The sequence below is a fragment of the Nicotiana sylvestris genome, chromosome 4 (genome assembly GCF_000393655.2).
Source record: "Nicotiana sylvestris chromosome 4, ASM39365v2, whole genome shotgun sequence".
Taxonomy (NCBI): domain Eukaryota; kingdom Viridiplantae; phylum Streptophyta; class Magnoliopsida; order Solanales; family Solanaceae; genus Nicotiana; species Nicotiana sylvestris.
The window spans coordinates 152,883,647-152,910,242 of NC_091060.1; the positions used below are offsets into that span (position 1 = coordinate 152,883,647).

The 26,596-nt window shown below is 39.3% G+C and overlaps 1 protein-coding gene across 1 annotated transcript; it reads right to left on the reverse strand.

The window, feature by feature from the left end:
• Positions 1–838: 838 nt before the first annotated feature.
• Positions 839–3,685, reverse strand: LOC104231132 (uncharacterized). The gene is made up of 3 exons (XM_009784080.2): positions 3,369–3,685; positions 1,703–1,767; positions 839–1,297 (listed from the first exon to the last, which is right to left on the reverse strand). The coding sequence occupies exons 1-3, from the start codon at positions 3,466–3,468 to the stop codon at positions 1,088–1,090; spliced, it is 375 nt and encodes a 124-aa protein (XP_009782382.1). The 5' UTR covers positions 3,469–3,685; the 3' UTR covers positions 839–1,087.
• Positions 3,686–26,596: the final 22,911 nt, after the last annotated feature.

Genomic DNA, 26,596 nt, shown 5'->3' on the forward strand with positions numbered 1-26,596 from the left:
ATTCGTTTAGCTTCTAAGCCTTCCAACCCTCTTGGTACTTGGTATTTATGATCTTAAATATTTGTAACTTTCGTGGTAACATGATTAACTTACTTTGTAAGCTTTTCAAAGATGATTTCATTTTTGAGCTTACATCAATTGACTTACGGCGTACTCTTACGTACGAAAACATGAGGTGTAACAATGATAAAAAAGATGAATAATATTTCACTAAGAAACTTTGTGCTTTTAACATAACTAGTTTTATAATATGCGCATTGCACGTGTAGCTTATCTAAATGAATAAAAAAATTATATAAATACTATGTTTGATTTATAAAAAAATAAAAATAAAAATAAAAAGTTTAAGTTCCTAAAAAATTACTAAGAAATATGGATTCCATATAGCAATCTCACTAAAGGGATGTAATAGCTACTGTCCTCGATCATCAATCAATACATTTTAAGAAAATTGTTTGTCAATATACAAACATCGAGAGAGTTTAAAGAAAATCAAAAGATCATTTATAAACAAAAATATTTGTCCAAAAGTGTGGTTTTTTTTTTGGGGGGGGGGGGGGTGTTAGTTCTATATATATATATTTTTTTAAAAAGTCATGGAGGGAAAAGTTGATTAAAATAACAAAATATATCAATTTCCTAATATCCAAATTACAAACCATAATAACATTATTTGTGGTAAAAACACAAAAACAAATGATAGAATAAACTTTCACATAAAAAGAAATATGTAAGAAGTTATAAACTTAACACTATCTTAAATTACTTATAAATAAATACAAAGTATGATTTATTGTTCCTTCCATTGTCCTTCACCCGATTTTTGCTCTATCACTACTGGTACTCAAGATTATTGTCATTAATTAACTCATGCAAGTTCTTCAGGACAAGTCAGAGGCATATTACAAGTACGAAGCTGTAATACACAAAGCTCCATTGAAATTTACAAGAGAAGTAGGCAAATATTAAAAAGACATGGGTTTTTTCGAAGTTATTAATGTACTACATTATTGTTCTAACTTATAGAAGAGCCATTTCGTGGGAATGGTCCTGACTGACTCCTGAGATAATAAGAATAATAAGCTAATTATGGAAATCCAACAGGTTTCGAGCGAGTTGGTGGAGGAGGCTGCTTTGGAATATAAGGCATAAGAGGAGTTCCATGTTGAATAGGTCCAGGTCTTACTGAAGCTTTTGAGCTTGGAACTGGATCTATCGGTCGGTAATCCTCCAGATTTATCTTCCCCACACCGCCCTCGTCTGTGCTCGTGCTCGTGCTCGGTCCATAGTCATTGCCCTGCAAATTGGAAAAATAAAAGGACATTAGGTTTTGAACCGTGAACAATCGATACTACATAACCCTTCTGTATACTGTAAAGAAAGAAGACTATTATTCAGAATGGTCATCTTAATTTCATAACCTAATTCATGTCATTTAATTTACTCATTTTTGCCTTCCCATGTAAGACAATCTAAACGTTTTATATGTATATCACGGACTATCTAACAAGAAATACAGGAAGGTACAATTTAACAAGCTAAAGAGTAAATTTAACACCAATATCTGTGTTATTAAAAATTGTATAGGTTTGTGGGATTGATAAACCGCCTTTTGATAGAGAGGTTCTCTGTCCTTAAGGAATTTTAGCACAATAAAAGAACAGTGATGAGCAAAAGAAAAGGCCAGCAGAAGTGCAATTACCTGTAGCTTTCTGCTTCTTATGGTTATTGCCAATTCATTATTCTCTTGCCAAGTTGAGGACATTCCTGTGGTTCAATTATATATATAAGAAGGCTAAATCAACACCCTTTGTATGAATACAAATGTCAGCTTAAATCCAGAGTTAGTAGCCTCAGTATATATAGCAATATAAAGAGAGTTATACTCTTCTAGCAGGGAAAAAAAAAACGAAAATTGCACACCAATAAGATTCACGGTATGTTAATTATCGTCAGTAAATATTTGAAACTGTATTTTAAACATTTCAACTTTCACCTGAAAACAAATCAAAGAAGCACGTGATCTTTGTGCTCTACTATATCATGATACAAAACAGCAACAAAGAACGGCATAAGGAAGTATATATTTTTGTAATTATGCTGCAAATTACTTTTCCTTCCTGGTACTATTTCGCTATTGGTCACCCAAGAATATTTAACCTTGCAACATGGTGCTTACTCACCTATGCCCTATGCTACTCAGAGTTAAACTAGTGATGCTTTCAACTATTGAACTTCTGGCATCTAAGGTGCAACATTTACGCTTGTATTACTCTCCACAACCCCATTTTGGATTGTATACTATGATAGAGTAAAAAAAAATTATATTGGCACTATACCAGTATAATCTATTCAATAATAGTAAGTAGTAAGTGTGGTTCTTATAATACATTTAACATATATACAGTGATGATACTGTAAAAAAATTATACTGCCACTTTGTCACAAAGGCGAACCCAGGATTTGAAAGTAGCGGGGATACATGAGCGGATTGCTCAACCAATGCGCCCATCCGACTTTTGATCTTAGAGGTTTCAAGGAAAATATATGACCGTTTCCAATATATATATCTAGAAATTTTAGGTTAATGTGATCCAGTGACCCCTCTGCTCAAAACATAGGTCGCCTTTTATTTGTCAGTACAATTTATTCTATTATAGTAAGCAGTAAATTTACACTATAAATACACTTTTGTACATTGTAAATGCACAAGACTTTAAAGTCGTTTTTTTTAGTTCCTAAGGCAGAAAACAGCTAGCTAGAAAGAGTGATTAAGAATATGTGACGTTAGTCACTCAACTTCTAATCTTTCAATAGGTTAGACCCCATATAGTCTCGAAAAATGAATTTAGTAGTAACAATTTTAAATTGGAAAAATACATATTTTGCCCCTCAAACTTGTCCCGAAAAATTATATATATAGATACCTAAACTTTGTGGGTGATCCTTTACCCCTATTCTTATTCAATTTGAGTCTAACAAAAAATGAGATAATATAAAACAACGATAACATACCCGATATGATTTCACAAGTAGAGTTTAGGGAGGGTGAGGCATATAGAGGACTTACCCTACCTTATGTGAGTTAGAGAAGCTGTTTCCGATAGACGCTTGACTCAAATATATATTTTTCCGCTCGTACATATTTGCTAAATATGGAGGAAAAAAAAGATAAAAAGCTATGCTATAGATCAAGTCATTAAGGCTTGCAAAGTCTCTTCCATTAACACTTGATATCAACAGAGCGACAGACTCAACAGGCAATTTAGCAAAGCATATTAAGAACCTAAGCTCAAAAATAAGTCAAATAAACGAGTTAATGGCACATAAATATGGCAGATCTTAGGCTAAAATGAAAGTATTTTTACCAGGAGGCGATGAGGTGTCTTCTTTGCCATAGGAAACAAAGCAAACCAAAGCAGTCACCATTGTCAAGAACAAAACAGAGAACCCAACAAAAGCCTTCATAATGCGAGTACACAAAAAGAGCTCACCAACTGAGAAAATAAGAGTGATCTGAGTTTTGCTTCACACCCTTTCAATAAACACAATTTGAATATTCAGCCCATTATTTGAAAAGTTTGTTCGAAAGCCGCGTTTTGTCACCTTATTTTCGGATTCTGAAAGCCAACAATGGACCAGAAAATCCGTGGAGATAAGAAGAATTAGGAAAGCATTCTAGCCCATGTTGCACTCTCTATATGTACATGTATAAAATAAATTACTATCGTAATAATACTAAGAAAAAGAAAATGGAAAATAGATAGAAAGAGAAGTATTTGAATAAAGAAACGGTTTTTTTATTTTTTATTGAGGCATGAAGAAGAGCATGTGGGTGTCACTGTATTTCGAGTGCAGTGAGTATTGGGGAGCAGTAAATGAGAGAGTAAATGCTGTTTGATGTTGAGTTGCAGAAAGAAACAGTGGGGAATGAAGCGAATTGAATGCCACAGTATGGTGAAAAACGAGCCATTGCAGTCTTTTGATCTTGAAGATTGTTTTTTTGGACACGATACCACATCTCCCCTGTTACAGCAAGAGGGAAATTTTTTGGCTTCTTGCTACACTCAAAAACTTATTTCTTTTGTTTCTCAGTATCTTACTCTATTGTGGATGTCAATGGTCAAAAAATGGATACTGCATGTTGTCTAACAGCTTGTTTGGATGGTTGTTACTTGTTGTTTCATAATACATCGTATTGTATTATACTGTATTGTATGATGAATATAATTTTTGGATAGCTTGTATTATTTATCGTCGTTTCATGATGTCATACACCAACAATATGAATAATAATCAACATTACTAAGAAAAGATAGGATACAAAGTAAAATTATTATATAACAAACAAAGTAGGACAAATGATAAAATATGATTATTTTATAATAAAAAGGGCAAGATGAGAGGAAAAAACAAGATAACGCCGCCGCCACCACACCAAATCAATCGTTATATAACGTGGCACTTTTTGTCATTACGTAACGACAGATCTAACGGACGATACAATAAAATTTGATTAATAATCAAAACAAATATTGTACTTAAAGTAACAATACGATACGATACGATACAATACAATATGTAACAACCATCCAAACAAATTGTAAAGTTTAACCTATCGAAGACTTCTGTTAATTTATTTGAACTTTAATGCAATACTTATTAGTCTCATTTTATGTGAACAGGTTTGTATACGGGTGAAACTGGACCAATGCGACGCCCCGATTTCCAATGAGGTAAATCGAGCAAGAGACGTGATGACAAGGAACCGGAATCGAGGCAAGGGCCTTATCGAGCCAGGGTCCGGGGGGCATAACACCCACCCTCGGGAATACTGAGGCCATGACCTCGGATCGGTCCAAACCTCAAAAGACTTCGGAGAACGCCATCGGGCAACCGAGCACGAATGACGGAAGACTGTGATATCCGTGACCTGCCGGGTATCTCGGCGCGGATCTCAGCACGTACCGGCGGGCGATTAGTTAAACTTAGGGTAAAACTCCCCTACTATATAAATGAGGGTCTGATTATTCATTATAGATACTGCAACACGCATATCAAGGTAATATACTATTATTTTTCTCTGTTATTCAAGGTTCTTACATTTGTTGATCAGAGTTTCATTATTATAAGTCTAGGATCGAGGCGGATATTCCAGTAAGGTTGTTGTTAAATCAGGAATCATCCACCTTAAGTGGTTTGATAATTTATTACATCTTTTACCTGTTTAATCTAGCGATATTTGCAGTTTGTATTGAGTTAATCCATGTATCCTTAAAACCACTTATAAATTTAATTTTTATCCATTTTTTAGGGTAAACAGTTTGGCGCTCACCGTGAGGCTAAGGATAATAGTGGTAATTTGATACAAATTTCCATAACACACCCTATTTTACACTTGTTCTTTAAAGTGTCTTTAATTTCAGGTCAAAGGTCAAAATGTCAAACTCCCAATCTGCCTCTCTGGACGTTGATGCTGAGTACGGCCACCACGGCGAAAACAACAATATAGCGCCCAACAACGAGGTTAACCTTATTGACCCCAATAGGTTCCCGTTCGTAGACCCAATCGATGTCAGCTCCCACGTGCCCATCGACACTAACTTGCCCACCAACCCGGAGGTCAGCGTTCACGGGGAAGTCAGGTCGGTTGCCGGGGATATGCATGGTAGTAAGGGCGATGGGATCAACTTGCGGGTGATCTTCGCAATGATACATGCTCAATAGGCAGCGATAGCCCAGCTACACAACCAAAGCCACTCCCGCAGCAGAGTTGAGCCCGAACCGTCCTAGGAAAACACTCGTAGAAATGAGCAAATCACAAAGAGGCCGAGTGAAGTTGAACACGGGACCAACCCCGAGATCATAAAGATGCTCGAGGAACTAACAAAATGGGTGGAATCGAGAAAAAAAAAATCGAAGTCAATGACAAAAAGGTGGAAACCTACAACTCCAGGGTCGACCAAATCCTAGGAGCACCATTAATCTTGAAGGGCCTGGATTCCAAGAAGTTTGTTAAAAAGCTGTTAGTTTGTGTGAGTCCACCAAACAGTAGAGTATCTGGTCCTCTATGAGATTCTGCTGAGAATGCTAATAAACTGTAAGTAAATGAGACAAGGGATTTTTACATGAAAAAATCTCACACGAGGGGGCCAAAAACCACGACCTACACATGTAGGCTTTCAATTTCACTAACTTGTAAAAACCTATTACAAGCCACTTTGTAATGACTCCATTACAAAGTATTCAACTCAACTAACTTGTGGTACTCTTACTGCAAGCCACTTTGTGACTCCCTAGTTACAAAGATTTTCACTAACTAGTGATGCTCTCACCACAAGCCACTTTGTCGCTCTACAGTTATAAAGGCTTTTGCTTATGACTAAACCTAGTCACAACATAAACTCAACGAGTTTACGGATTTTACAAGAAGATTCCTAATCAACGCTTCTAGCTAAGCAATTTAGGAAATACAATAAGTATAATAACAAAGTTACAACTCAACTAAGGACAACAAAATACTGACTTTAGGAACTGGTCCGTAGTAGCGTTCAACTTTGTTCTTCAAGCTCGTGAGAATTGATTTCTCTGTTTTTGCAAAAGGCTTGAATGAGAAAATGAAATATTCAAGTGATGTTTCAATATAAACTCATTGTTGGTACACCTTGATTACATCACTTGAAATGATGTGATCACTTTAGTTGGTCAAGGAATAAGTGGGCACTGGAAATAGTGCAGTGCGGCAGAACAGTGCAGGCGGTCACTTCGTTTTCAGATATATCCAGTTGACTTTGTACTGCTATGAGGGAACCACAAGGGTATCAGGTCCTTGTTTGGTTTCCTAGCTCCTGAAGTTGTAGCAGTTCACATTTAGTTGGAATCCGTTAAGCTTGCAGTATAGTCCAAGTAGGTCAGTTTCCTTATCTGGTTCTTAACAATAAGTTTGTTAGATCATCAAAACATAAGGCAAGGACATTTAAAACCTATCAATTTCCCCCATTTTGATGATGACAAACTTAACATTGATAAAGTGGATTTAGAGCAGTGAGAACTAGATTGAGTAACAGGAGAACATAAGTTTCACAATTAGTACCCCCTGACTTTATGCCTTCCTTATTTCTCATTTTTAACTACTACACTTGTTGATTATTCCCCCTTTTGGCATCATTAAAAAGGCACAATCAGATAAACAACATAAAGAAGTATAGCTGAGCTAACTCATGCCACATATGTGCACACAACATGATAGAGAAGAGAAACATAGAAGTTAAGTATTGAGATAATAAAAGAGGATAGATTTGATATTGATAAAAAATTTATATGCCTTTGCTTAAAAAGTAAATGCAACATTGGACTGTTAAGGCGGGAGCAACACTGTTTCATCCCAACCACATCAAAAAAAGAAAACAAAACATCTGCCAAACAAGAAAAGCAAAAATAAAAACATTTCCAGAAACTGGTCACTGAAGGGGTACTTAGGGGGCACTAGGAGTAAAGGGCTTAGAAGCTGCAGCAAGTGTTTGGAGAACAAGGTCTATTCGGGCATTGGCCAATTTTTGCTCATTGAACAGTTCTGATTTCAGGTTCTCTACTTGCACCCTGAGATCAACATTCTCCTTTGTCAAACGAGCTACTTCATCATTTGATACCGGAACTCCTTAGTCTTGCTGACCTTCCAGGATAGCATTCCTGACCTTCAACCGACGAATTTCCCCATCTGCACTATTCTGAGCATTAATAAGTTGTGATACGGTTGATGTAATTCATACTTCCCATTCTTTTCTATGCGCTCGTATTCTTCCAAAGTTGTCTATAAGAAAGTCTGCTTCTTAGTCCCCACCTTGCCTGGCCCTAGTGGCACTTCAAAGAATTTAAACACTCGCGTAAGCAAGAACCCGTAGGGAAGGACATGATTACTATCTTTGAAGGTGGCAACCTTTTGCACGTGTCAATCATAATAGAGGCAGACTCACAGGAGTAAAGCTATCCAGTTGCTCCATCAAGAATAGGTCAGACTTAGAAGTTACTGACCTCCTCCCAGCTCGAGGCAATAGAACTTTGTTTACCAATTCGGACAACAGTTGATAGATAGGGAGTAGCACTTTCTTATGGATCTGGTCCCCCTTCTGGTTTGCATGTCTTTTACCACGGTATTTCTGAAGTTAAACTGACACACATCTTTTACACTGGACACACCAGCTACAGGAACTTTAAAAATCTCTCCAAGCAACTATACATCGAACGCGATGTCCACTCCATTCACCAAAGCACAGATGTGGTCTGTCTCAATGGGAAAGAGGCTAGCAAAGAAGATTTGTACCTCATCCTCATATACCTTAGGTGCATCCATTTGGAATAGATGCGCCCATCATTAAAATTCGACCATTTCAAGAATTTGTCGCATACCAGCCATCTCAGAGATTGCTGGGTCAAAAGTACGACCTAACAGAACTTTTTGGTGCCCCAGGCATTCTAAGCCAAGGCTTACTTCACTTCTTATCCTCTTCACAGAACTAGGTTCCTGAACAATTTCAGACTTTCATTTTCCGGACTTCTCACCACTTAATTTCCCTTTTCCCTTAGACTTGACTAACACATCCTCATCAGACATTGAGAACTCACTCACCACCTCCTTCAACTTGGAGCTAGAGGTTGATCCCTTCTCTATTGAAGCAGGCTGCTTCTTTTTCTAAGACCGTCTAACTAGTGAACTAGGTTCATCTGGGCTTTCCTCTTCCACCTCTACCACAGGAATCCCTTTATCACTTACGGGAACACCATCTTTCACCAACTTCATCCTTTGTTTTTTACTACTTTTTTGCTCTTTTGAAGGGCAGAGTCGTAGGCCTCCTTAGCTTGCAACCTGGTAGTAGGTCATTTGGTGGAGGGCTCAGGAGTGGATACAACCCTCCGCTTAACTATGAACGCATCATAAGCCACGTTATCTAGGTCCTCCTCATCACTGGACCTCATCTCAGGTACCTGTATGTCCAAAGGCACGACAGCGAATACAGGAGCATAACTGTCCTGGTCATGAGAACCCTGACCTGGGTCCTTCGGAGAGAGATCAGGTTCCTCATGTGAGGGCCCAGTAGCTTCTGCTAGTGCAGCGCTTTCAGCAGTTACAATGGCCCCTTCGTCCCCCACACTTTGTACCTCATTTTTCTGAGAGATGATCTCATGCAGTACACCATCAGCAGACACCACAAAGACGGTTACACCATTCTCTTCCTTAATTGGCACTACTGTTACTACAGAATCAGTAGCAACAATGGTGGAACCCTCTGTGACCTTAGGGTTTTGACCTTGTTCTCCACGTGGTCTTTGACTAGTGGGATTCTCAGAAGATGGAGAGAATGGATCAACAATTTTAGGGGTTTTTGAAATATAGAGAGACAGAGAATCTGGGTGAGGTGCAATTTTAGCGGGAAGGGTAAGAGTGGGTAAGGAAGGCTCAGTAGGGACAGAAGTCTCCATAGGTTTATCAGTAGCAGGTAGACTGAGGCAGGGAGGTCGGAGTTTGTCTCAACCATTGAAAAAATGGTGTGAAAATGCTTTGGGAAGTTATAATGGAGGACTTATGATTTGTGGAGAACACAAAAAGGTTTTTATGGGGAGAGGATAATTTTGAAGAGAGAGGAATATGCACTAATTCTAAAACGACGGTTGGGCGTGGAAAAGTGCAACATTTCAGAGGGAGATGAAACGATTTGTAGTAAAAAGATGTGACAGCAGGATCTGAAAAATTGAATGACATGGTAGTTATGTTTTGTACCTTTTTAAGACGTGTATTAAAGAATGCACAGAACTACTAACCTTTTGTACAAGAACCGGATTCTTGATCCATTATTTGAAAATATTAATCCTCGTTTATCATCCATGCACTGCATCTACAGCTTCTATACTCATCATAAGTGTTTACCTGCAATGGTATTGAAGTGAGTTAGATAGGGCCAAAAAACACATTTAGCCAATTTTTCTTGAAGATGATTTTCATAGCCAAATAATGAGGAATCAGGTTCTCAATTAGGCTTTCAAAGCCCCAACTTCACTCCGTTTCTTTCAAAATGTTCCCTACTTAATGCCTTGGTAAATATATCTGCAATTTGATCTTTTGTGCTACCAAACTTCATGCATATCAATCCTTTCTCCACATTGTCCCTCAGAAAGTGATGCCTCACATCAATATGCTTGGTCCTTTTATGTTGAGTTGGATTCTTGGCTATGTTGAGTGAACTTGTGTTAGCACATAGAAGGGGAACACTCTCATTGAGTACCCCAAAGTCCTCTAGTTGCTGCTTGATCCACAAAAGTTGTGCACAACAGGATGTTGCGGCTATATATTCTGCTTCAGCTGTTGAAAGAGCAACTGAATTTTGCTTTCTTGTGCCCCAAGAGATGAGACATGAACCTAGGAAATGAGCCATTCCAGAAGTGCTCTTCCTGGCTACAAGATAACCTGTATAGTCTGCATCAGCATATCCAATGAGATTAAAACTGTCACCTGTGGGATAATAAAGGACCAGGTCCTATGTTCCTTTAAGATATCTCAGAATTCTTTTGGCTGCCTTCAAATGAGATTCCTTGGGATTTGATTGAAACCTTATACATAGCCCCACACTGAAGACAATATCGGGTCTACTAGCAGTAAGATAGAGAAGAGACCCAATAATTCCTCTATGCATGGTTTGATTCATAGGAGACCCAGCTTCATCCATGTCCAGTTGAGTGGCCATAGCAATGGGAGTGTCTATCACCTTTGATGCTTCCATGTCGAACCTCTTCAAGAGCTCCCTGATGTATTTTTGCTAACAAATGAATGTACCCTTTGGGGACTGTTTTACTTGAAGACCCAAGGAGAAGTTTAGTTCCCTCATCATACTCATTTCAAACTCACCTCCCATGAGTTTTGCAAATTTCTCACACAGAGAATCAGTTGTTTCCCCAAAAATGATATCATCAACATAGACCTAAACAATGAGCAGGTTCCTTCCAATTTCTTTAGAAACGGGGTATTGTTAATTTTCCCTCTTTTAAAACCATTTTCTAAGAGGAACTTTGACAATCTTTCATACCAAGCTCGAGGAGCCTGCTTCAGCCCGTACAATGCTTTGTCCAGTTTAAAAACATATTCAGGGTGTTCATGACATTCAAACCCTGGAGGTTGCTTCACATAGATTTCTTCCTTAAGAAGTCCATTCAAAACTGCACTTTTGACATCCATTTGGAACAAGGTGAATTCCATATGAGATGCAAAAGCGATTAGAATTCTAATAGCTTCCATGCGAGAGATTGGAGAAAACGTTTCATCATAGTCAATCCCTTCCTCCTGATTGTAGCCTTGAACCACTAGCCTGGCCTTGTTCCTTGTGGTAATTCCATGTTCATCAAGCTTGTTTCTGAATACCCACCTGGTTCCTATAATGGTTCGATCTAAGGGTCTGGGTACCAGGTGCCAAACATTGTTCCTTTCAAACTGATGTAACTCGTCTTGCATGGCTGTAATCTAATCTGCATTTTTCAAGGCTTCCTTGATATTCTTGGGTTCTATATGGGAGAGAAAAGCTGAGAAGGCAAGTGAATTTTTGGCTCTTGACCTGGTTTATACTCCGGAATCTAGAGGAGTGATAATGTTGTCCATTGGATGAGAGCTTTGGTGTCTCTAGTTAGATGTCTGAGGTTCATTTTGAGAGGATGTGGGTACATTTGGCTGGTTTTCCAGTGTTCTTCTCTCAGGTGCTAGGGAGTTCCTTGAACTGCATCAACCACTCTTTCTTCAGCTTCAGTGGTTATAATTGAAGTACTTGGTTCCATTGGAGATGAGGCAGTATTGTCTTCACTCAGCTCTTTTACCTGACTCATCATATCTGCATTTCTGTTTGTCATGTCAATGACTTCACCAGGGACTAGTAAGGGTTCTCCATCTTGATCTTCTTCAGAAATCTTCTCACAGGATGGATAAGACTCTTCAAAAATAACATGAACACTTTTCTCAAAACATTGAGTCCGCTTATTATATATCTTGTAACCTTGCTTTGAGAAGAGTAGCCCAGAAATATTCCTTCGTCACTCTTGGAATCGAATTTACCAAGCTTATCCTTTCTATTATTGAGAACATAGCATTTTCACCCAAATGTTCTTAGGTGAGTCAGCTTGGGTTTCCTTCCATTCAACAATTCATAGGGGGTTTTGTTTAGATGTGATCTGATCATGCACCTATTCACCAAGTAGCAGGCAATGTTAACAGCTTCAGCCCATAAGTTCTTTGCAATTCCATTGTCGATTAGCATTGTTCTTACCATCTCTTCTAGAGTTCTTTTCTTCCTTTCTACTACTTCATTTTGCTGGGGAGTCCTGGGAGCTGAGAAGTTGTGAGTGATGCCGTTTTCATTGCAGAACTCATCAAATTTGACATTGTCAAATTCTGTCCCATGATCTGATCTAATGCATGCGACTCTAGACTCCATCTTCACCTGAATTTTCTTCACAAAAGCCACAAATACCTCAATGGTTTCATCTTTAGTTCTAAGAGACAGAGTCCATGTAAATCTGGAGTAGTCATCCACTATCACAAAAATGTATCTTTTTCCTCCTCTGCTTTGCACTCTCATTAGGTCGCATAGATCCATATGTAGAAGCTCTAGTGGCTTTGAGGTGCTCACATCTCTTTTAGACTTAAAAGAGGACTTCACATGTTTTCCTCTAGTACAGGCATCACAGACCTTTTGCACCTTGAATTTTGACATGGGTAGACCATGGACCAGGTCCTTCTGGATTAGTTTGTTCAGAAGAGAAAAACTTGTGTGGCCCAGTCTTCTGTGCAATAGTTCAACATCATCATCAATGGCTTTCAGACAACTCAGATCACCACTTTGTAGGGACTCGAAATTAGCAACATAGATGTTCTTGTATCTTTTGGCCACAAGTACCACTTCACCAGTTACCAGATCAGTGACTGTACATATTTTGGAAAAGAATTCCACCTTGTTTTCTTTTTCACAGATTTGAGAGACACTCAAGAGACTGTACTTAAGGCCATTGACATAGTACATATTTTCAATAGAATGAGTGAGTGACTTGCCGACTTTTCCAACTCGAAGAATGTACCCCTTTTTCCCATTGCCAAAGGATACACTCCGTCCTTGCAGGGCTTTTAGTGAAAGAAAGTCCATGGTATTCCCAGTCTTGTGCTTTGAACACCCATTATCCATGAACCATTGGTGATCGCTTCCTTTTGTTCCCTGCACAAGGAGATTAAGAGTTAGTTTAGGAACTCAAGCAAGTTTGGGTCCCTTGTAGTAGGCAAGAGGATGAATAAGAGCTCTCTTAGTCCATGCAGGTAATGTGCTTTTTTTGTGAGTGGAACCTGGTCCCTCTTTTGTAGTCACCTTTTCAACAAACACTTTGTCTTTGAAGTGCCCATTGTTCCCACATTGGGTACAAGGCCAGTTATCAGAGATAATGACGTACTTGCTGTGAGGGTTGTAAGAAGTTTTCTCCCTTTAGAACCTTATTCCCTACCTATTTCCACCATTATTAGTGTGCATGGCAGTGATAGCTTCTGAGGACCAGGTCCATTTTAAGGATTTTTCAAGATTATTCTTTACTCTTTCTAGATCAGTTTGGAGGTGCATGTTTTTCTCAATTTCCACACACATCCTAGTTCTCACAGCTTTCACCTCATTTTCAAGCCTAATGTGTTCCTCACTGGCTATCTCCTTTCCCTTTCCAGAAATTTCAGGTTTTGAATTAGTCCATGGACTCACTATTGTTTCCCTTAGGTCTATAATTACTGCCAAAAGATCATTTTTTTCTGAAGTTTTCAATGGTTTCCTTATGGTCAATAACTATAGCCACTAAGTCGTCTCTAGTTTGTTCAGATTCTCCTAGTTTTAGAGTCAAAGAATCCCTATCCTCCACAAGACTATGATAGGCATGAATTAATACATGAGCTAAAGACATGAGTTTTTTTGGAGAATAGGATTTCAGATTTCTCTGAACATCCTTGAAATTTACCTTTTTGTTGCCATCGTCTTCATCATCATCTGATTAGGCCATCAAAGCAAAAGTTGAGTCATATTCAATTTTCTCCCCTTCAACTGCCATCATGGAACTATCACCAGCATCAGGTTCATCTTTAGACTCACTGGAGGAATCCCCCCATGCTGCAAGAGCCTGTTTCATCATATTATCAGTAGATCTTTTTCTCTTGAAGTCCTTGAAAGGAACTGGTTCCTCTTAGTTATTTTATCATGGCTGTTCTTGGAGAATTCTTGCTTCAAGAGAGGACAATATTTCATGAAGTGTCCAGGATTCCCACACTTATGACAAAGATCATAGTTTTTTGGTTTGTTAGAGCTACCCTTTTTTAGCATTTCTCCATTTCTTCTGACCATCTTCTGAAATCTTTTGGTTAAGTAAGCCATGTCATTGTCTTCCTCACTTGAGTCATTGTTATCAGCTTTAAGTACCAGGTTCTTTTCCTTCTTTGGTTCTCTTCTTTCACTTTCTATCTTCCTCTTCATCTCGTAGGTCTTCAAATTTCCAATAAGCTCTTCTGTGGTCAGCTCCTGCAAGTCTTTTGATTCAGTAATAGCATTCTCCTTGCTTTCCCATGGGCTAGGCAGAAAACTGAGGATTTTCCTCACTAGCTTGTTTCTAGGAATGGTTTCACCAAGTGAGTGTAACTCATTTATGATGGAAGTGAACCTTGTGTACATATCTTGAATATATTCATCGTCCTTTATCCTAAAGATTTCATACTCGGTAGTGAGCATATCGATCTTAGACTATTTTACTTGGGTAGTTCCTTGAAGTCCTTGAAAGGAATCTTCTTGAGTAGTTACTTGGGTAGTGAGGAAATTCTATTATATTCTTCAGGTCTTATTCCACACATCAAAATCTTCTTGGCACGAAAATTCTTCTCCACAGCTTTCCTGTCTGTGTCAGTGTATTCTTTACTGGTTTTTGTCATTGAAAATGGGAGTTCTTCCAGTACCTTTGTTGGAACATAAAGACTATCACATATGATATCCCATAACTCAGAATCCCCAGTCATGATAAAATCATGCATTCTTGTTTTTCACCACCCATAATATTGTCCATTGAACTTAGGTGGTCGGTATGTAGATTGACCTTCTTCAAAATTTGGTGGAGCAGCCATAAGGATCCTTCCTAGGTGTTAGCCTGATAGGAGGAACCCGCTCTGATACTAATTGTTAATTTGTGTGAGTCTACCAAACAGTAGAGTACCTGGTCCTATACGAGATTCTGCTGAGAATGCTAATAAACTGTAAGTAAATGAGACAAGGGATTTTTACATGGAAAAATCTCACACAAGGGGGCCAAAAATCACGACCTACACCTGTAGGCTTTCAACTTCAGTAACTTGTAAAAACCTAATACAAGCCACTTTGTAATGACTCCATTACAAAGAATTCAACTCAACTAACTTGTGGTACTCTTACCACAAGCCACTTTATGACTCCCTAGTTACAAAGACTTTCACTAACTTGTGATGCTCTCACCACAAGCCACTTTGTCACTCTACAGTTACAAAGGCTTTTGCTTATGACTAAACCTAGTCACAACATAAACTCAACGAGTTTACGGATTTTACAAGAAGATTCCTAATCAACGCTTCTAGCTAAGCAATTTAGGAAATACAATAAGTACAATAACAAAGTTACAACTCAACTAAGGACAAAAAAATATTGACTTTAGGAACTGGTCCGTAGTAGCGTTCAACTTTGTTCTTCAAGCTCGTGAGAATTGATTTCTCTATTTTTGCAAAAGGCTTGAATGAGAAACTGAAATATTCAAGTGATGTTTCAATATAAACTCATTGTTGGTACACCTTGATCACATCACTTGGAATTATGTGAGCACTTTAGTTGGTAAAAGAATGAGTGGGTGCTGGAAATAGTGCAGTGCGGCAGAACAGTGCAGGCGGTCACTTCGTTTCCAACTGTGTCCCATTGACTTTGTACTACTATGAGGGAACCACAGGGGTATCATATCCTTGTTTGGTTTCCTAGCTCCTGAAGCTGTAGCAGTTCACATTTAGTTGGAATCCGTTAAGCTTGCAGTATAGTCCAAGTAGGTCAAGTTCCCTATCTGGTTCTTAATAGTAAGTTTGTTAGATCATCAAAACATAAGGCAAGGACATTTAAAACCTATCAAAAGCCTTTCCCTCCGAGCGCAATTCCGAAGTTGATACCAAAGAAGTTCCGCATGGCTGAAAATTCCTAAGTACAATGGGATAACTAACCCAAATGAACATGTAACCTCCTACACGTGCGCCATCAAGGGGAACGACTTTGAGGATGATGAGATCGAGTCTGTCTTGCTGAAAAAGTTTTGAGAGACCTTGTCAAAGGGAGCTATGATATGGTATCACAACTTACCCCCCCCAATTTTATTGACTCGTTTACTATGCTTGCAGAGGCCTTCGTAAAAGCGCATACCGGGGCTATAAAGGTCAAGACCAGGAAATCAAACTTTTTCAAGGCAAAGCAAAGGGATAATGAGATGCTCAGGGGGTTCGTATCGAGGTTTCAAATCTAACGGATAGATCTGCCTCCAATCGCAGACGATTGGGCCATTCAGGCCTTTACCCAAGGACTCAATGCTCGAAGCTCGTTGGCTTCACAGCATTTGAAGGAAAATTTGGTAGAGTACCCGGCGGTAACTTGGGCTGACGTCCATAACCGGTACCAGTCAAAAATCAGGGTCGAAGATGATCAGCTCGGGGCCCCTTCTGGGTGTGTTTATCCCATCAGAGCTAGTGATAGATCCAAAAGAGACATTGATTGTGAACCAACATCAAATAGAGATTGGTATCAACCATACAATGGAGATCGAAGGGGTAATGGGTCTAGACGAAACCCTATGAGAAGTGAAAGAAGAAATGATCAAAGTCATAATAACCGGGGACTCATGAGCAAAAGCAGTTTTGACAGACTCGTCAGGCGTAAGGAAGAGCCAAGGTTATCGGAGTACAACTTCAACGTCGATGTTGCGGCCATCGTGTCAGCCATCGGACGCATCAAAGACACCAATTGGCCTCGACCTTTACAATCCGACCCCGTTCAGAAGGACCCCAACCTAGTTTGTAAGTATCACGACACTAATGGCCATAGAACTGAAGATTGCTGACAACTAAGAGAGAAAGTAGCATGGTTATTCAATAACAGACATCTCTGAGAGTTCTTGAGCGATCGAGCCAAAAATCATTTCATGAATAGGGACTCCAATAAGCAGATCGAGCAGGCGGAACCTCAGCACGTCATTAACATGATCATTGGTGGGGTTGACATCCCCCTAGGGGCTGATGTTAAAGCGCACCAAAGTGTCCATTACAAGGCAAAAATGGACTCGAGATTACGTGCCAGAAGGAATGGTATCTTTCGATGACAAAAACGCTAAAGGCATTGTGCAACCACACAATGATACACTGGTAATATCTGTTCCTATAAATAAATCTCGAGTTAAGTGTATGTTAATTGATCTAGGTAGCTCGACCAATATCATTAGATCGAGGGTCGTAGAGCAGCTTGGTCTACGAGACCGAATTGTGCATGCAGTTCGAGTCCTAAACGGATTCAACATAGCATGTGAGACCTAAAGGGGAGATAACCCTGATGGTGAACACCGCCAGAACCATTCAGGAAACAAAGTTCTACGTAATTGAAGGAGATATGAGATATAATGCTCTATTCGGCAGACCAAGGATTCACAACATGAGGGCGGTGCCTTTGACACTACACCAGGTGTAGAAATTCCCAACAACATGAGAGATTAAAACAATTTACGGGGAACAACCAACCGCAAAGGAGATGTTCATGGTCGATGAGGTGGTCCCGATATCTACACTCTCAACATCAAATAACCCGAGTTCGATCGCCAAGGAAGAAACCAAATAGCAATCACCGATGCCGACCCCAAGCGAGCCGGAAAAGTAGGGGACTAGTGAGGATAACAATTACGGGGTTCCCAAGTCTTTCATAGCCCCCGACGATTTCAATGCCACCAAATCAACTGTCGAGGAACTGGAGCAAGTCATATTGATCGAGCACCTACCCGATCGTAAGGTATACCTGGGCACGGGTTTAAGTCCCGAGCTCAGGAAAAACTCATTAAATTCCTTATAGCTAACATAGGTTGTTTCGCTTGGTCCCACCTTAACATGACAGGGATCCCACTAGAAATCACTACTCACAAGCTGAGCCTGGATCCGAAGTTCCACCCGGCCTAACAGAAAAAGAGGCCTCAGTCTGAAGTCAAGCATGAATTCATCAAAGACGAGGTATCTAAACTCCTTAAAATAGTATCCATTTCGGGAAGTTAAATACCTGGATTGGTTAGAAAATGTAGTAGCAGTCCCTAAAAAGGGGAATAAATTAAGAATGTGTGTAGACTACAAAGACTTGAACAAGGCATGCCCTAAGGACTCTTTTCCTTTGCCCAACATCGACCGCATGATCGATGCGACGGCCGACCATGAGATCCTCAACTTTCTCGATACCTATTCCAGGTACAACCAAATTCGGATGGACTCGGGCGACCAAGAAAAAACATCCTTCATCACTAAATACGGCACCTACAATTATAACGTAATGCCAGTCGGACTAAAAAATGTCGGTGCCACTTACTAATGTCTAGTAAATCAGATGTTCGAAGAGCAAATAGGAAAATCAATAGAGGTTTATATTGACGATATGTTAGTTAAGTCCCTACGAGCAGAGGACCATTTGAAACATTTGCAGGAAATCTTCAACATATTGAAAAAATACAATATGAAGTTGAACCTAGAGAAATGCGCATTCGGAGTCAGGTCCGGGAAATTCCTTGGATTCCTGGTGTCCAACCAGGGAATTGAAATCAATCCCGATAAGATCAAGGCTATAGAGGATATTACCGTGGTAGACAATGTCAAGGCCGTTCAAAGGTTAATCGGGCATATAGACGGCTTGGATCGATTCAACTCAAGGTCCTCCGACAAGAGCCATTGGTTCTTCTCGTTATTGAAGAAGAAGAATAACTTCTCAAAGACCCTAGAGTGCTAACAAGCCTTGGAAGAACTCAAGCAGTAACTTTCGAGCCCGCATTTGCTTTATACCCCGAATGCATACAAGCAATTGTACCTATACTTGGCGGTATCCGAGATAACGGTAAGTGGAGTGCTACTCTGGGAAGAGGAAGGAACTCAATTTCCTATCTATTATGTTAGCAAGACTCTAGGTGAGGCCGAAACTAGGTATCCTCACTGGGAAAAATTGGCGCTCGCTTTGCTAAGCATATCAAGGAAGTTAAAACCGTATTTTCAATGTCATCCCATATGTATCGTGACTACTTACTCATTAAGGAACACAATGCATAAACTCGATCTCTCGAGACGATTGACCAAATGAGCCGTGGAAATCAGCGGGTACGATATCGAATATCGACCCTGAATCGCCATCAAATCTAAAATTTTAGCGGACTTCGTGGCTGACTTCACGCCAGCCCTAATACCCGAGGTTGAAAGGGAATTATTTATTAACTCGGGGATTTCCTCATAAATTTATACCCACTTTACGTATGGTACCTCGAATGCAAAAGGGTCCGAACTCGGCATCGTGTTGATGCCACCGATGGGTAATGTAGTTATGCAATCTATTACAACTGTAAATTGATTAACAACGAAGCCAAGTATGAGTCCATGATTGCAAGTCTCGTGTTAGAAACTAAGCGTCCACCAGACTATATAGAGAACCAAATTCTCTATTAGTTTCCACTGTAAGCAACAGACTGTACAACCAACCAGTATAGGGAGTCAGGTTCTCTAATTGTTCCCACAGTAGCTCGGCAGTAAGTAAAGTACACAGAGGATTTTACGTAAAAAAATCCCAACTCAAGGGGACAAAAACCATGACCTACACTTGTAGGCTTTCAACTTCACTAACTTGTAAACATCTATTACAAGCCACTTTGTAATGACTCTATTACAAAAGATTCAACTCAACTAACTTGTGGTACTCTCACCACAAGCCACTTTGTTACTCTCTAGTTACAAAGACTTTAACTAACTTATGATACTCTCACCACAAGCCACTTTGTAATAACTCTATTACAAAGACTTCAATCACTCTAACTTGTAATAACACTATTACAAGCTACTTTGTAATAACTTTATTACAAAGGCTTCACAACTCGACTAACTCTAGCCAAGACACAAACTTAGAGGGTTCGTGATTTTGGGTTTCCTAAAACACAACTTCTAAGAAAGCAAGATAGGAGTTACAAAGGAAGAACAAATAACAAAGACTCAACAAACCTAAGGACTTAAGATATCTTCAATCTTGGATCCGGTCCTTGAGGTTGCAACTGCTTTATTCTTGAGAGAGGTTGTAGCAAACACTTGAGAGAATATCTTCTTTTGATTTTGCATGTGTTGGGGGAATGTCTTGTGCCTTGCACCAGGTTTATACTACAAAAGACATCACCATAGTGATGTCAATTCACACTGGTGATGCCAAATCTTGGTTAGTACATGCCTCTTCTTAATGGGAAGTGACTGTTGCACTGTCTGCTGTACTGTCGTGTGTACAGTTGCAGGCAGTCACTTTCTGCAATTGCTTTCCAGCTGTACAGTTGACTTATACTTCTGCTAGAGGAACACCAAGGGATCAGGTCCCTAATCTGGTTCCTGTGAATCTAAAGGCACACTGCCCAGATTATCTTGAGTGGATTAACTTGAATGATTGTACCAGGCATGCTTCAGGTCCTTTATCTGGTTCTCTCATGAAGTAAGTTTTTTTACCTTCCTTGATTGTATTTATACGTCTGTGACATCACTTACAATGATGTAATCAAGGTAGGTAAAAATCCTTCCATAGAAAGTTGACTGCTGCACTGTTCCTGTGCAGTGGCATGTGCAGGCACCAACTTTCCTACTGGAGAGTTGACTTCATACAGTCTCCTCGGGAACTGGTAGGGCCCTGTTCCCTCAGTTGTTCTTTCCACTCTGAAGAGGTAAGTTATATCCCACGCTGGATCCTAACCTGGAACTTTGTGATCTCAAGGTCTTGTAAATGTGTAACAGGTTCTTTATCTGGTTCTGGATGGTAAGTTTGTTAGATCATCAAAATATAAAGTAAAGTACTTATGCCCAAGGTACTTGTAACCTATCAATTTCTCCCTTTTTGATGATGACAAACTTAGAATTAATATTCCCCCTGAGAACCAGATCTCCACATTGTTCCCCCTACGAATCAGTCATCTTCCCCATAAGAACCAAACCTAAGGAGCTGATCACAACTGGTTCCTTAAGACTGTTTGGCAAATCATCAAACTCAAAGTACCATAACTTATCAATTTCCCACTTTTTGATGAATGACAAACCCAGAATTATTCCCCCTGAGAATCAGATTCCTTACATGTACTGATCACATCTGGTCCGTACCCAGTTCGTTGAGAAGGTTTGTAATCATCAAAACATGACATAGTGTAACTTAGAGCAATTTCCCCCTTTTTGATGATGACAAACCCAAAATTAATATTCAAATTGAGAACCAGATTCCTCACATGTTTCCCTGTGGATCAGACCTATAATCAATATATTATCAGCAACGTTCCCCCTGCGAAGTAGAGCTATCTTTCATGCACAACACAACATATCAATTCGATTCTATTCCTTACCCATGTTGATACCTATATAACTTTCCCCTTTTGGCATCATCGAAAAGAATAACAGAGGAGACACAACCAAAAAGAAGTTCAGCAACATTAACTCATGCCACTTGGGAAACACAACATATATAATAACAAGAACAACAAGTGAATGTCATTGCACAAAATAGAGTGATTGCCCATAGTAGAGTGATTATCATAAAAGCACACTAGTTTCAACAGTACATAATATGACAATTTAAACAACTGAAGTACCAATGTCATCAAATAGAGGAATCAAAAGAGGATAAGAATTCAAGGGAATTTGGAAGGAGTGAAAGACATGGATCACTGGGCAGTAGGAAAAGTAAGGGGCTAAGGCCTTGATGAGCTTGTCCATTCGTTCATTTACTTTCCTTTGATCAATGATCATCTGCTCTCTCAGTTCCTCCACCTATTTCCTCAATATTTCATTCTCACCCTTCAACATAGCATTCTATTCTACTGAGGGTCTTCGAGGACCTGGTGCTCAACCTATCTGAGTAGGCTGAACCATCAATCAGATCACCAGGAATCTCCCCAAGCTTCTTCTTATCAAGAAAAAACTCAGTCCCATGTACATATAGCATCATAGTATCACATAAAACATAGAAGTTTTTACTTCTTCTTCAGAAGCATTGGGACTTGGAGGAACAAAGAGGTGATTCTATTTTTGGAACGCAACAATGTCAAGAAGTTCCTCCATTTTCAGCAATATCAGAGTCAACACTCTGCCTTACAACACTTTTTGAGACTTCAAAGTCTTCTCCCTTCAAACCTAATGGCTCAACCTTTTTCTTCTGGAAGGATTCAAGTTCCTCACTTACACTACCCTTTCTATCCCTGAGCAGCCATGTCTCCCTCTTTTTCTTCTCAATTTGTTTACCCTTATCATCTGCTGCATCTTTCGCAGCCAACCTTTTTTTTCCTAATTCTTTCTCACAGGTAAAGATTTCATTTCATTCTCTCTTCCAGCATCACATCAGCAGGTCATACCACTTCATCATCAATCAACCTACTTTTCATCAATCCTTTTTACACATAAATCAAAAAGAAAAATATCATCATTAAAATTGACTTCACGAGAAGGACTTGAGGGATCAGGTCCCTAATTCAGTCCTCACATTTACCAATTTCTCCATCCTTCAAGGCTTCCACAAATCCAGCAACAACTTCAGCCTCACGCTCTAGAATATTAGATTTACCTTGTTCCCTTTCAGTTAAACTTCCATAAAAAACTACCAAAGAATTCTTGGGGTTTTGATTCTGATGGAGTTAGGTTTTTGGAAAGTGAGAGAGTTGGGTTCACTTCCGGCATATTTGGAAAGAAGGATTATTTTGAGATAAGGTTTATTTTGGTTTTGAAGAAAAGAATCGATTTTATTTGAGTGTAAGATAGAGAAGTGGCTTTTTGGGGTAATGGGTCAGTTCAGAAAATGTTTAACATTTTTGGACTTCAAAAGATAGGAGAAGAGGTAGGAGAAAGGCAGAAACAAATTAATGACATGATACTTCAGCAACTTAAAAAGACATATAAGTATTGAAGAGACTACTAACCTAAGTCACAGGAACCAGGTTCCGTGACGGTTTTTGAAAATTTTGAGCAAAGACTCCTAGAAGTGCAATATCACTCTTACTTGTTTTTGTCCTGAAACTGCCATATGTATATACCTGTAATAGTATAGATTTGAGTTAGATATCGCCGAAAAACACTTTTTAGCATTGTACCTTTCCTTCTTAACATAGCCAATCATCGAGGGACCAAGTTCTTAATTGAGCTTGATCAACCCCAACTCCAGACGATTTCTTTCAAAATATTCCGTATTCAGCGTCTTGGTGAAGATGTCTGCTACCTGATCCTTCGTCTTCTAGAACTTCATACAAATTAGAACCTTTTCAACATTGTCCCTGAGAAAATGGTGTTTGACATCAATGTGCTTGGTTCTCTTGTGTTGAACCAGGTTCTTTGCCATGTTGAGAGCACTGGTGTTATTACATATAAGTGGTGCACAATCAATTTATACACCAAAATATTCCAATTGTTGCTTGATCCACAGTGAATGAGCACAACACGAGGCAACTGCAACATATTCTGCTTCAGCTATTAAGAGAGCTACTAAGTTTTGCTTCATTGTACCCCATGAGATAAAACATGATCCAAGGAAATGAGCCATTCCAGATGTGTTTTTCCTGTTCACCAGATAGCCTGCATAATCAGCGTCAACATAACCAGTAAGGTTGAAATTGTCACATGAAGGATAGTACAGAACATCCCTCAAAGAGTAATGTCGCGCATTAAAATGCCTTGTCCTCTTGTGTTGTACTGGGTTCAAGCTGTAAATACACCAAAGTCTTCAAGATGTTGCTTGATCTGTACTATTTGAGCCCAACAAGAAGCAACAACCACTTATATAGCTTCAGCAGTAGGAAGGGCCACAAAGTTTGTTTCTTTGTGCCCCATAAGATCAAGCACGACCCCAGAAAATGTACCGTTCCAGATGTGCTATTTCTATCCACTAGATATTCAACATAATCAATATTAGCATATCCAACCAATTCAATGTTATCTCCCGAGGGATAGTAGAGAACCAGGTCCTGCATCCCTCTAAGATATCTTAGGATTCTCTTGGCAACTTTCAGATGAGATTCCTTTGGATTGGATTGAAACCCAGCACACAGAACCACACTAAAAATAATATCTAGTCTGCTACAGAAGTGACCCTATGATACCTCTATACATGGTCTGATTTATAAGGGAACCAGGTTCATCCATTCTAGACATGTAGCTGTGGCGATGGGAGTGTCAACGATTTTGTGATGTCTCCATGTCAAATCTCTTCAGTAGCATCTTGATGTACTCCTGTTGCCTTATCATTGTCCCCTTGGGAGGTTGCTTCACCTATAAATTTAAGAAGAAATTCAGTTCCCCCATCGTGCTCATTTCTAACTCACTTCCTATGAGTTTTGCAACTTCTTTACATTGAGAGTGAACTGTTGCTCCAAAGATGATCCCATCAACATAGATCTGCACAATAAGTAGGTTCCTTCCCGATTTCAAGCACGGGGAGTCTGGCTCCTATAATAGTTATGTCAGCAGGTTGTGGAATCAGGTTCCACACATTGTCCTCTAAAGTTGACGGAGCTCTTCTTGCATAGCTAAGATCCCTTTGTCACAAATTTGGGAAATACCCAGCAAGCTATACTTCAACCTCTTCACGAAGTACGCATTTTCAATAGAGTGGGAAAGAGACTTCTATATCCTTCCAGTTCCCAGAATGTATCCCTTCTTGCCATTTTCAAAGGATACACTCCCTCCTTGCAGGGTCTTCAGTGAAAGGAAATCATTTGTACTTCCAGTAATGAGCTTCGAGCAGTCGTTATCCATGTACCACTGTTGACTACTCCCTTTCACTGTTCCCTGCACACTAAATCAATAATTAGACTTAGGAACCCAAGCCAGCTTGGGTTCCTTATAATGATAGAATGGGCGGATCAAACTTCTTTTTGCCCATGTAGGTAGCACATATTTTCCTTTCAGGGTACCCGGTTCCTCATCAGTACGCCTCTTTTCAATAAAAACTTTATTTTTCTGTAAAGACTGAATTTTAACTTTACAAGAGTCCTTGTAATGACTAGTTTGACCATAGTGAGTGCACAACCTATTATCAGCCACAGTTACATACTTTCTATGGGGATTATAGGAGGTTTTAGCCTTTTGGAACCCGATGCCTTGCCTTTTTCCACCATTACTCATGTACATAGATGTTATTACATCAGAGTACCGAATCTATTTAAGTGACTTATCAAGATCATTTTGAACCCTTTTTAAATCCTCCTAGAGTTATCTATTCTTTTCAAGCTCAGCAACAAGATTTGTTTTAATTTTCTTAAGCTCACTCTCAAGCTCAAGTTGAGCCTTACTAGCCACTTCATCTCCCTTAGTGTTGTCCATTCATTTTTTTGTTTGTTTTTTCAACAAGTTATGTTTCCTAGTTACTTCTTCCACTTGTTCCCTTAAATCTACAATGGAAACTATCATATCATCCCTTTCTTGCTCAGTAGCTGCAATTTTCTCTACTAGAGTATTCTTTTCTTTGCTAAGGTTCTCTATGGTTTCCTTCAAGTCAACAACCACTACCATCAAATCATCTCTAGATTGTTCAGCATCTCCTAGATCTATGATTAGGGCATCTTTATCATTAACAAAACTATAATATGTATCAATTAGAACATTTGCTAATGTCATCAATTTCTTCAAAGAGTAGGACTTCAGATTTCTCTGAATATCCCTGAAATTTACCTCATCATTGTCATCCTCTTCATCCTCATCGGACTGAGCCATTAATGCAAACAATGAATCATGTTCCTTTGCTTCATTTTCCACTGCCATCATGGAGCTTCTTCCTGCATCTGGTTCCTCTTCTGATTCACTGGAGGAGTCTCCCCATGCAGCAAGAGCTTGTTTCACAACATTGTCAGCTGAATCGTTTGTCAGGAACTGGGTTCCTTTTTGCTACTTTGTCAGAGTTGTGTTTGTAATGCTCTTATTTTAGAAATGGGTAGTCTTTGATGAAATGCCCTGGTTTTCCGCACTTGTGAAAACAATCATATCCTTTAGTGTTTCTGCTAGAACTACCCTTCTTGGGAGTGCCTCCATTTCTACGAACCATTTTCTGAAATAATTGTGGTCTATTGGTTGATTGACTTTCCTCGAAGTTTGGTGGAGCAGCCATGTAGATCCTTTCTAGGTGTTAACCTTTTAGAAAGAACCTGCTCTGATACCAATTATTAGAAACTAAGCGTCTACCAGACTGTATAGAGAACCAGATTCTCTATCAGTTCCCACTATAAGTAATATATTGTACAACCAACCAGTATAGGGAATCAAGTTCTCCAATTGTTCCCA